The sequence below is a fragment of the Protopterus annectens genome, chromosome 12.part0 (genome assembly GCF_019279795.1).
Source record: "Protopterus annectens isolate FY-2018-M chromosome 12.part0, PAN1.0, whole genome shotgun sequence".
In the NCBI taxonomy this organism is placed as follows: Eukaryota; Metazoa; Chordata; order Ceratodontiformes; family Protopteridae; genus Protopterus; species Protopterus annectens.
The window spans coordinates 143084295-143097099 of record NC_056746.1 but is presented as its reverse complement, the minus strand read 5'-3'; the positions used below and the strand labels follow the sequence as shown (position 1 = coordinate 143097099).

At 40.6% G+C, this 12805-nt stretch overlaps 2 protein-coding genes across 5 annotated transcripts in view; one reads left to right on the top strand and one right to left on the bottom strand.

The window, feature by feature from the left end:
• MYH11 (myosin heavy chain 11) overlaps positions 1–12805 on the bottom strand; it is a 547944-nt gene that overhangs the window by 5742 nt on the left and 529397 nt on the right. For 2 of the 3 annotated variants that reach the window (XM_044089163.1, XM_044089164.1), the window contains one exon: positions 7251–7423. In XM_044089163.1, coding sequence (XP_043945098.1) covers positions 7251–7423 — 173 coding nt within the window. Of the gene's footprint in view, positions 1–5771; positions 5805–7250; positions 7424–12805 lie in introns of all 3 variants that reach the window. The other variant, XM_044089165.1, reaches the window with a different exon arrangement.
• Positions 1–12805, top strand: part of NDE1 (nudE neurodevelopment protein 1) — a 653710-nt gene that overhangs the window by 631129 nt on the left and 9776 nt on the right. The window lies entirely within an intron of this gene.

Sequence of the window (12805 nt, the reverse complement as noted above, 5' to 3'; positions counted from 1 at the left end):
TGGCGTGCTTAGCCAGCGCATTAGTTTCTTTCCTGTTTTTGATGTCTCAGTCTGAAGAAACAGTAGGAATATACTGTGAAAGTGCTTACTGTTTTGTTTCTTATTTTTATTAAAGTTTTATGGACTTTACCTGCAGCTGTGTTGGACTGGTACTTATATCCTGAGTCTAAGCATGGTATACTCTAAGTGGTTTGTGCATAGTACATCCCATGGCAGATACCCAGAGGCAGTTCTCAGATGCTGCCCAAACCACCTCAACTGACACCTCTCAATACAAAAGAGCAGTGGCTGCACCCCACCTCAGTTGCTGAACTTCTCACTTTGTTGAAAAGACTGAATCCCACTACCATGTAAAGGAACATAATGTCTGCTAAATGTACCCGCAGTCTCCTCCCCTCATTCACTACCCCAAATCCTTGACTATAGATGAGGAAGGGGAGATAAATTAATCATTAACTTTACAGATTTGTCCGGTGTCTTCATTCTCACTTCATCACCACAGTCTGCTGCAATGTCTCAGTACTGCTGCCACTGTGCTCATCAACTGGTCAGTCTCTAGGTCCCCTCTGCTGCAACTCATTAACAAGACCCCAAGATACTTAAACTCCTCCACCTGCAGTATCTGTTCCCTTCATTACCTGCAGAGAGCAATCCATTCTTCTGCAAGAGATCCATGACCTCTGATTTGGAAGTGCCAATTCTCATCATGGCCTTTTCACACTCAGCAGCAAATTGTTCCAGTGCACACTGGAGATCACAGCCACCTGTGATTATGAGTACATCATAATCTAAAATCAACAAAAATGAACATTCACGTCCTGAAGCTCACTGCTTTTCAAACCTTGGCTGCATTCTAATATACTTTCCATGAAAAACAAAAGCAGAAGATAACACAAGACAAACGCTTGATGGAGTCATATGCTGCCCGTGAATGTGTTTTAACACAGAAAATGTGGACAGCACTCTCTCATTAAATACATGGGTGGGATGGCACAAAGCAGTGGCCTTGGGATCCCATACTGTACTGTTCTAGCACTACCCACAACACATTTCAGAGTCGGTCAAGTTTAGTTAGGTGCTTTTTATCAAAACACAGTTACAAAATACAAAAAAAGCAAGTAAGAAAAGTCTATCAACTTAAAGAGAAACAACATGTCATCAATCCACATCATTAAAGGCCAAATCCCAAATCAGACAGGTATGTCTTCAATCCACATCATTAAAGGCCAAATCCCAAATCAGACAGGTATGTCTTCAATCCACATCATTAAAGGCCAAATCCCAAATCAGACAGGTATGTCTTCAATCCACATCATTAAAGGCCAAATCCCAAATCAGACAGGTATGTCTTCAATCCACATCATTAAAGGCCAAATCCCAAATCAGACAGGTATGTCATCAAACCCGGACTGCAACTGGCTGAAGAAGAGCATTTTCAGAGACAGTGAGGTACAACTTAGACAGGTAAGGGCTTGACTGTTCAGAGACAGTGAGGTACAACTTAGGTAAGGGCTTGACTGTTCAGAGACAGTGAGGTACAGCTTAGACAGGTAAGGGCTTGACTGTTCAGAGACAGTGAGGTACAGCTTAGACAGGTAAGGGCTTGACTGTTCAGAGACAGTGACGTACAACTTAGACAGGTAAGGGCTTGACTGTTCAGAGACAGTGACGTACAACTTAGACAGGTAAGGGCTTGACTGTAACAATAAAAAATAATAATTCAAAAACCTGAAGTTTCATGGTAGATCTGTAGAACTGCCAGCAGCACCTTGGCGGCTGAATGCAATAGTCACAAGGGCATTAGGGCACAATGAGTTCCTTCATGAATGAACTAATACATTTAACACAAGACTCTTAAACATAATCCTGCAATAAATAGGAAGTCAGAGGAGGTCACACACAGCAGGTATACATGGTCATATTCCTTGTCCACACCTGCAAACCACAGGGAGAGTGTACTGGTAACTATCAGTGAATTTGTGCAATGACAGACTTGATACATTATTCCAATAGCAAGGATGGAATCTACATTGCTCTTTCAGAATCAAAGGCCTAACTTTTGGATGAAGTCTTTCCAGTACCCTGTTACATGTTTTCCCAGGGAGGGTGAGAAGTGTGATACATTTGTAACTGAACACAACTTCCCTTTCCTCCTTTTTGGAAATGGGGATCACTATCCCAATTTGCCAGTAAGGTACCATTCTAGCCATCCCACAACATTGAAAATATACATTGATGCACCAAAATATCTGATGCATTCGGTTTCAGAACAGAGTTAATGTACTCCTGCAACCTTTCTACACTGGAAATATTTAATATCTGAAGTGACTTTATCTATCAAAATGCATTCATTTCCAGTGTCTGCTTCTGGCATTGTCTCTTCAGAATAAGGCGATGTCCTCTGAATTCTGAAGTTCATCAAAGTGCTCTTTCCACTTCTCAACAATGCCCTTAGTCAAGGTCAGCACTACTCTGCCCTTGATAAAAACAGCCAAGGTGGTATACTACTTTCCTTTCCTGAATCACCAAATATTTTAGCAAAAACTCTTTAAGGCCATCTCAAAGCTGTTCTCTACAGCCAGAGCAAACTCTTTCCACACCTGGATTTTTGCTTTCACCACATTTCCTTGTCATCACCTCAGCTGTTGAGTTCTTGAACATGGACCTTTTTGGAGTCGACAGCCCCTTCATCCAGTGCTGCATGGGAGAAGTTTCTTTGGAGGTGGGAGTTGAACCCTTGATGCACAGAAGTTTCATCAGGCACTGTTTGGATACCTTACTACATGTTTTGTTTCCTGAGTCTGTCCCGCTATCGTCACAGCTGTCTGAGCCAACTTAGTACAAAACAGTGATCACATGGCAGCTCAGCACGTGACACTCTTCAAGGTCACCTTCAAAAGGTGCTTCTTTCCCAGTTACAGTAGAAAAATAAAATTACATAAAATTAAAAAGAAAAAAAAAACATAAAAATGCCAACGAAAAAAGGAAAACTCATCAGGGCACTTTTAAGCAAAAGAACTAATTAAAATGTAAGGGAGACCAGTCATTACCAACCATAACTTTATCAGGGTAACTGTGAGGGAGTGGGGAGTAATGGGAAAGTCAAAAGAAAAAAAAAGACCCTGGTGGATGTTGACTGCCAGACCTTCCCCCAGAATGCCTTTATGTTCTGCCCTGGCTCAGCCTTATCAGATGAGTCTGGGGATAGGACGTGTGGTAAATCACAATAAGGTTAAAGGCTGGACAATTAGATTCCACAAGGGTGACCTGATCAGCTGTGGATAAAGTTTTGGATGTGTTTAGTGGAAGACAATTAGTAGTCATTCAGTGCTGGAGGGATTCCAGATCATCACCTAATGAATTCACAGCAGACAATGTAACATGAGTAAAATAGAGGTAGAGCAGAATACCATCAGCATAGCAGTTGTGTTGAACTTCCTCCCCTCTCTGAGATGCTCTTCCAGTGGAAGCATATAAACAGAGAAAAACAATGGACCTAAAGTGGAACTTTTTAGAGCTCCACATGCGTCGGGTTAAACTGATGAGTTTATCCCTAATGCAGTCTGTTGGGTATAACATGTAAGATAGGAGGCAAACCATTATAGGGCAGTACCCATAATTCCTTGAGTATCTGTTCAAGCTCAGGGTATACAACATTCTCAGTAAACTTACCGGTAAAAGATGGGAAGTTATTTATTCTACTTTATCTGGGTCAAGAGTATGTTTCTGCAAGACAGTGGTAACCAAAGACTCCTTTAAACAGTTGGAAAAATGCCAGAACTTAGATAAGTAGTCACAAGTTGATAAATCAATGGTTCACATACATGAAGACAGGCCAAAAACAGTTTTCTAGGATATGGATTCAAGCCGCAGGTAACAACCTACATGTCTGAAATTCAGGGAAACCAGATCCAAATTACTAAGTAAGTACTCTTTGAGCTTATTGTGTAACACTTTGCAGCCTGCAATGATTCCAGCTTAGCTGTAATGAACTGACCAGCAACTCACATTCTTCAGAGAAAAATATTGTATGGATGAAAAAACAGGCAGGATTGCTCATGCTGTTGACCACCCAAAGGGCTTGACCAGTCAGTATGACAAATAGGTGATTTCCCTTGACAGGAATACTACCTTCATCTGGGAGACTGCTGTTTCACAAACCACATAATGTTCCTCAAGCCTAAACTTAACGTCAAGGCAGCCTCTGCTTTTCATTTATGCTCAAGCCTTTGTCCCGATTACTTCAAGACAAGGCCCTCCATGTCAAACCATGTCTTGCTTGTTTTGGAGTGGACTGAATCCATTAAAACTGGGACAAACTGGTCTAGTGAGGACTAAACAGCTGAGTTATAGCTACAATCTGCTCTTCAGTACCTCCTGCACTGGGAACCATAAGATGCTGGTTCATGACAAGGGCAAATGGATCACAAATTATAGCCAACGAGTTCCTGCATTTGGCCATCTCAAGACTGAGAGGCCGTACATGGGATGGATGCAATGAGATTCAAACAAGGTGGTGTTAAAAATGGTTTATAGTTCAGTGCTTTATGAACCAACAAACCAAACAGCATTCATCATGCCAAGTGCAAAATGGCTCACAAGAAAATATGAGAATTTTAAATTAAACCATGGATACACGTGATTCTTTTATTGTATGACCTATTAAAATAAAAGAATAAAAGCAGAGAAAAATTATTCTGCTTTTAAAGATGGACAAAACAGCAAGGGTCTGGAGTAACAGTCTATGACCATAAGAAACTGGTTGGTACAACATTGTCATATACAACTGAAAAATTGTAGCATAAAACATTGCTGAGTGTAAATGGCTGCTATGTTTAATCCAAATCTTGACATTTTACTTATGATGATGATGACATTAAATAGAAAATGAATATACAAATACAATCATTCTTAAACAGCAGCAATATAAATGTTCTGTCATTTTTTTTCTGATTCTTTTTTATTTCATTTCTTTCTCATTCCTGATACTAATGGAGACCATTCTTCCCTTGTTAGAAGAATTGTTACAATAATATTTTGTATTTAACTCATTATGCTTTAGAAGACGTCTCCGTCCAGTCACATGAGGTGGCCTTAACCCCAAACCCCCTTCTGTCTCTTTTCCAACTTACCGACAGCTTTGACCTTTTGACCCCTTTCCTTCATTTCAAACAGGAAGGGATCTTTCTCCAGCAGCAACTGAAGCCATGAAGTCATTTGGATCTTTTTAACTTAATGTTCACATTTTTGACAAATATACTTTGTTATTCGCTTACAATCTGTCTGACATTTATAGTTTAGAAAGCTGTAGCATCTCTAAGTGTGATCAAAATGACACGGAAAACAGTATGTTCCACACATGTATGACATGATTATGTGAGGCTGTGCTCTTGCTTGCAAACAAAACATAGATGGCACCCATTCCACCCATCTACTGCAAGTATTTGTTAAAAGCTAAAGCATTTTACCAGAACAGAATAATGTAGAACACTGAAAGCTCAGTAACTGCCTAGGTGGTGATAATACATTGCATTCAGTGCCCTGTGATTCACTACACTCTATAGCAGAAACAAAGACAGGAGATTCATAACAGCTGACATCTGCCTATTGTCTCTTTATTTATTTAGCTATCTTTGTCTATCTCTGTCTTTGATGCTTTGAAAGAGTAGCAAGAATGATATCCAAGCCTTCAGATTTTGCAGACACATCAAGCAGACAAAAGACGTAAAGTGTGTGCAACAAAAGTAACTGCAAATTTGAAGGCATGGTACCTGTTTCATCACTGCGAAGGTTCCTGTGTGCCTCTGAAATAAAGACAAAACACTCAACAATTGCAGTAAGTACGACTTGTACTGAATGCAATACATTAACCATATAGACAAAAGCCAGATATTAAAGAAGTCTATAAAGTCACATATAAAAATGTACAATCAAACCAGCACTCCAAACCACCCTGTCCACATGTTACCTGGTATTAATTTGTATGCTAAAATGGCTTTGTTAACTAATATAATGAATTAGGTTGATTCTTCTAGCTTCTAAGTTGGTGCTTGCTGTTAGCTAGGTAGTCTTGCATTTGCCCCAAGTAACAGTAAAGGTTAGCTAGGTAGTCTTGCATTTGCCCCAAGTAACATTAAAGGTGGCTGTAACATATGAGATTCCATATTCTGCACAGAATATGGAGTTTCTGTACATTGTATGTGTCACCTGCTGTTCTCTTTGGGTGAAAAACTACCAAAGGAGAAGATAAGCAGCCCTATAAGAACAGGTGTACCAAACTATGGTCATCATAATATCAAAAAACAGACACGCATTTAATGAGAGCCGCAGTGCATGTTCCTGAAAGTACTGAGATAATAAAGACCTTTACCCAGCATTTGGTTAGCCTGGGTGTGGTAATGCATGCTTTTTTTTAATGTAGTGTCTGGGTCATGGCCCATAGCCGTGGAGCAGATGTTTCCTCTTTGCTAGTGCTGCAGTATTCTGCTTTCACCTCGGATTTTGCTATGGTATTGCTGCAGCATGCTTTTCCTCTGATTCTCAGTCCTCCCCTTTCAGTGCTGGTAGTACTGTTATGGAAGACCCTGCCATAATGTTCACCTCCTGCTCCCCTTGTTTGCACAATGTCATGCTGAGTATCATGACACACACACACAACAAAAAACTTGCATGTATCTGGACTGTACTGCACTGCCCATCCAGGGGTGTCTAAATCTGTTTCTCTCCCCACACATCACTTAACATTTCTATCTCTGTACCTCTGTGTCATGCTCCACTGCATACAAATCTTTATAAAACAAGCGTACTAATGTCAAAAACTACAATCTCATTTAAAAATTCTAACCTACTTAGTTAACTCCTGAAAACTCCATTTTTGTAATAGTTAAATGACAATGCATCCTAACATGTTTCTAATGTATCTCTATAAACATATATCATTTTAATGTACATATATATCTGATTCACAATGGAAAATGCCATAGCGTTTTTAATATATATATATATATATATATATATATGTAAAGTGATTATCTTCTGTATTTAGTAATTGCAAATAACTGTACAGCTTTTTTTCTCCTTGTACAATGAAAAATTCCTATTATGTTACTTTATGTATGTATTTTACAATGCTCTCTCTACTTATCATGTGGAGCTTTTCTCTACAGGCCTGCATTGAAAATGGGATCAATCACAATTGGACTTTCACAGTAAACAGGGATAAATAAATAAAGCTTTGTTCAAATATTCACCTGAGTTTGCTCTTCAGGGTGCTGACCTCACGATTCATGGTCTCGTTGCTCTCAGTTGCTTCCTCAAGCTCCCGTTGTAGTTTTCGTCGAGCAGCATTTATCCTCTGGGATTCTTCTTCAGCCTCTTCGAGCTGTCGTTTCAGTTGCTTTACCCGTGCATTTGCCTTTTCAGACTGTAAAGTACAACAAAAGCATTACAGCCATTGAAAGAGATGAAACCATCATAAAATAATCAAAAACAGAAAAACTGGCAAAACCAGAGTACGCAGTCTGGATAATACAACATATAAACAGACCCCTCTGAAATCCAATTTTTTTTTTTTTCCCCACAACACAACTGTCTAACCTTAAGCACATGGTCAGAGTATCCATAAGCATTATTGCCTATCTTCCCAGATTCTCTGAGTACTGTAGCAACCAGTGCATAGATACTCATCAGGAGGAGAAATCAATGAGAAGGTGTTCCCAGAATCAGACTCATGGAAGAGTTCATCTTCCTTTTTAGTCCTTTTTTTTTTTTAGTTTTTTAGACTGGAGGCAGAGTACACTATCTTGTCTGCTCACGTCTGCCACTTAGTGGCTACTTGTAAGAATGCTTTCCAGGTTTCATTACAGTCACTGTAATGCCAGCTATACTTACCCTTCACCTTCAGGGAGGAAGAATACCCTCTGGATTCTCAGACCTCCCCTTACCTTGGCCTGCTGATGCATAAATGTAAATTCAGCCTCTACTCCTTTTACCTGAGTTATCTTTTTTGGTAAAGTATTCACTTCTTTGAAATCACAGTATTTGCCTTTTTTTTTTTTTACACAGCAACACCCTTGAGTCCCAAACTTCTTTGGGATACCAGAGCCGCATAAGAACCAGACCAACGCAATAATCAGGCCAGTGGTGGCCAACAGAGAGTCCAACACTGAGGTCATGGCCACATATGTAGAAAACATTCTTAAACCACTGACAGAGTTGACACTATCATACAACCTGGACTTAACAGACTTAATCAGCAGCAATACCTTACTGGTCACCATCGATACAGAGACTCTCTACAGTACTCCATCACTTCTGTATTAATATCATAGTCAACCTTCACATGCAAGCCGGAGAACTCACAGAAGAGACAAACATGCAAAGCGTAATCCTGAAGTTGGATCTCAACCAAAACTTTAGTAGGAGGTACTACAAGCAGAAAAAGTGCATTTCATCATTTCATTGGTGGGGGTGGGGGGGGGGGCATGGCCTCCAGCCTAGCCAGCACTGCTTTAGGTTGATCAGAAGCTCAGACTGTAAATTCAAAGTGATGTAGCGTATTACATTTTTTTATTGATAGTATTTTCACCATATAGGAATCCAGCCTGGACAGGTTAAGTGAGTTCACAAAACATATTGAAAGATCAACAAATTGCCTGTAGATCATTACCTACACAGACCACCAGTAGGTAGCATTTCCAGACAGCTTATAAAAATGCAACTAATACAATAGTTTTCACTGACATCTACTTGAAATCATGCAGGGTGAACAAATACTTGCATGTCACCATAATGTTCCCACCATTAACCAAAAAAACCAAAAAAAAAAACGTAATCAAATCTCAAGCTCTGAGATTAGCCAGAGTCACCAAAGAATTCAATAGCTTAGGTCAGAATCTGGACTTCTCTCATACAGTCTGTCCACCTCTTTGCTGGATGTCCTCATTTTCTGTTGCTTTCTTCCTGTCTCCCAAATGTTCATCACCAAATAATTTTCTGCTTTCCTGCACATGTGCCTGAATCACCATAATCTGCTCTCTCTCAACCTCTCTGAAACTGGAACTGCTTGGCTTCTGCTCTGATGTTCTCCTTTCTTCTTCTGTCCCACATTATGCATTCTACCATTCATGTCAGGCACTTCATCTCCATCACCTCTAGCTTCTTCTGCTCTGTCTTCACAGATCAAGTTTCTGTAGCATACAGTAGTACTGGACAGACCACTATTTTTTAGACATTACTTTTCAACTTCTTTGATTATGTCACACACTACCCCTAAGAGTCTGTGCCAGTTAGCTGCAGCCAGAGCTGAATCCAACACAAGGTGATGTAGGCAGCTGCCTAGGGCCTGGTGGTTTCTGGGGGGCCCAACTGCCTTTATAAACAAAAAAATGGTCCATGATGAAACCTGAGCATACCAGGAAGACATCAATGCATGGGAAATTTCCTTATTGTCAGCACTGTCTCAACCCTCAGGGTCATGCAAGCATCAATACATGGGTGATTTGAGCACCTTTTGAGAATTTATATCAACATGCATGTCAAAACCCATGAGATATTGACAGCAGCACTTCACATCATTTATGGGACATTTGATCACCTCTGGCAAAAAACTTGAGATACCTCTTCTGGGAATTTTCCACTGGTGAAGTATGCAGAGTAGCTTCACCAGAGTTTCCACCAGACCAGGGGTGAGTGAGTGATCATGTCAGTGAGCAGGGGCTTTGCTTGCCCTATTACTGGACTTAGATGATCAGTGGTGTGTGTGTGTGTACAAAAGTCACAGTTAAGGGCACTGTTTAGTTAAGTGACTTTGCTCAGAGTCAAACACTGAACATTGACTATTGGGAGGCAAGAGCCTTAATCCTCCACTCCAACTGCCAGGTCTCCTTAATTTTTTGTTTGTTTGTAAATCACTGAGGATTATTGTCTGTCAGTGTCAGTCATGAGTTTCAGAGTTTTGTTTTTCTTAGTCTGTGTCATAGGTGCAACAGATAGCACATTTGCTTTTGAAGCAGAAATCTGTGGGATTGATTCTCACACCAGGTAGATCGATTGCTGACACTGCAGTGCAGTATATGGGGGGGGTGTGTGTTTGAATGACTTGCTAAACTGAGGTTCCATCTGCTTGAGTTGATGGTAGCTCAGAGGATACAAAAAGATCCCACATCACCTACTGAAAAAGAGTAGGGGAAGTTCCTTGATGACCTGCCTGAACTTCTCCTAGTAGATGTATAAATATCACCTCAGGTCTCCTCCGAAAAGTGGCCACTAACCTGGTTTAACAAAGGATAAATAAAATACATGTTGACGCAAAACATGTTGTTCTGTTAACTTTTTAAGTGATTCACAGTAGTCTGCTCTTATCTGTCACCAGTTTTGCAGCACATCTCTAATTTTGCTTCATATTTATGCCCTGTTCTTGAGCAAGTCACTTAACCAGACAGTACTTTGGGACAACTGGAAATTTGAGCTAGGCTCCTCAGTGGTTCCCTAGACTTCAAGCATAGTAACTGCCCATGGACCAGAGTACTTATGATGTAAAAGAAGGAAACTGTAGTAAATTGGAGCATCATCATATGAACCATGTTCTTTGGATGTGATCCTTGGCTTCCTTTTTTGTTGAATGTAGACAGTGTATTTACTATTTAGCTATGAAATAACAAGACAGCATAATGTCTATGAGTTTAATGTTAATATTTTAACTAGGAATACAATTTTCATTTAGCTTGTTTTTTTGCATGCCCACAAGTGTGAAATGGAGTGTGTTTGGGCTACAGCAGCAATAATAATAGAGCACAGAAAGGGAAATTGGTTAGGCTTAAAGTGGTACCCATGAACCTATTTATGGGTTAAGTTCAATATTGATTGGAGGTGGATACTTTCTATGCAGCAAGGAAAGATATATGTTGCAGCTGCATAACTAGGCAACCTGTAGAAATAATGTATGTGTGTAGGGAGGGGGAATGATGCACTTTTAATGGGTGGCTAACAGGTAGACTATATTTGAAAAAGGCACTATTAAACAGGGACCAGAGTTATATCTATATCTGTATTTATGAGAGTGGGCAAGACAGTGTTACTGTCTTGCCCCAGGATTCCCACTCCTCATTTCTTGATACACTGGAAAATATTAGGGTACAACCCAACACCCTAATAATGGGTGAATTCAACTACCCCACAGTTAACTGGGAAAACTACTCATGTACCAATGTTCAATGCTCAATGTTTTTTGGAATTCATAAATTCCAACTCCTTGGATAAACTTATCCACACCCCCACCAGGGGCAGCAATATCCTAGACCCGGCCATTATCAACATGGATGACCAGTGCTCTACACCAGAGGTCAATTCCTCGTTGGTCAGAAACGACCACAAGCTAATCAGCCTAGACATCCACATACCGCCCCCATTAGGGAAACCACCATAACAAATTTCTCCAAAGCCAACTTCATGCTTCTTAAGACAGAAGTGGCAAATTTCACAACACCTATCCAGACGGACAGAGGTATGACTGCTGAATCCTACACAAATGCACTTTATAAGCACTTACATGAGTGCATGGATCATCCTATCCCTAACAGAACCAAGATGCTATCCTCCAAAAAATGGAAGCCAATCTGGTGGTCCCCTGCCATAAACAAACTCTACAACAGAGGCAAGAAACTGTTGCAAAAAAGAGTAAAATCTCATGACTGGAAGAACTCCCTGGTCAGCCTCAGTAAGAAGCTAAGATCCTTCATAAAATCATCCAAAACTAGTTATGAAAACAAAATCACCACTGATTCTAAAGACAACCACAAAGCATTTGATAGCTATATCAAGAATCTCAATGGCAACAATCTGCTCTGAGTTACAGCACAATGGCACTAAATATACAGATATTTCCAACATCCTGGCAGATAGGTTTATTGCTAACTTTACCCCCCTCACCCCCTAAAGGGCCCATCTCTATACCAGAAGAATGCAAAGTTCCTGCAATCACGGCTGCACAGGTAAAAACCATACTCTTCAAAGCCAAGAACACAGCATTCATGGGACCTGACAACATCCCAGGCTGCATTCTACATGAACTACAGAATAAACTGCCACCCCACCTAAGTACCATGTTCAATTATAGCCTCACCTCAGGCTTTGTGCCCACTGAATGGTGCACAGCGATGGTTATCCCACTCCCCAAAGGGGAGCCACCACAGACCCCGGGAACTACTGCCCCGTTAGGCTGGTCTGCAAGGCCATGGGACATATTATCATGGAACTTATAAACAAAGACATTGGTAATCTCCAAACTCTGGACCCCACCCAGTTCGGGTTTGTAAAAGACAGGTCATGTCTCCTAAACCTGACTGACTTCTTTGAAGCAGTCACCAAAACTGTAGACAAGGGTAAGGTGGTTCACACAGCCTATCTAGATCTCACCAAGGCTTTTGACACCCCCCCCCCACTCTGGAATTATAGATAAACTCACTAAACTAGGTATAAATCCCTATGTCACAAGATGGGTTGCCAACTGGCTCACTGACAGAACCCACACTGTGAAAGTAGCAGACTCCAAATCCAACTTCAGACCAGTGACAAGTGGAATATCACAGGGTTTAGTCCTGGTTCCTCTCTTGTTTGGTATCTACTTTTCTGAAGTACATGCTAACACAGAAGGTCTTTGGCTAATGAAGTTTGCAGATGACTGCAAACTAGGAGCCATAATTGAAACTCCTAATGATGTGGACATCCTACAAAAGGGCCTCACTGAGACAGATGCCTGGTGTCAAAGCCATGGCCTCAAGCTCAATACCAAAAAGTGTACTGTCAT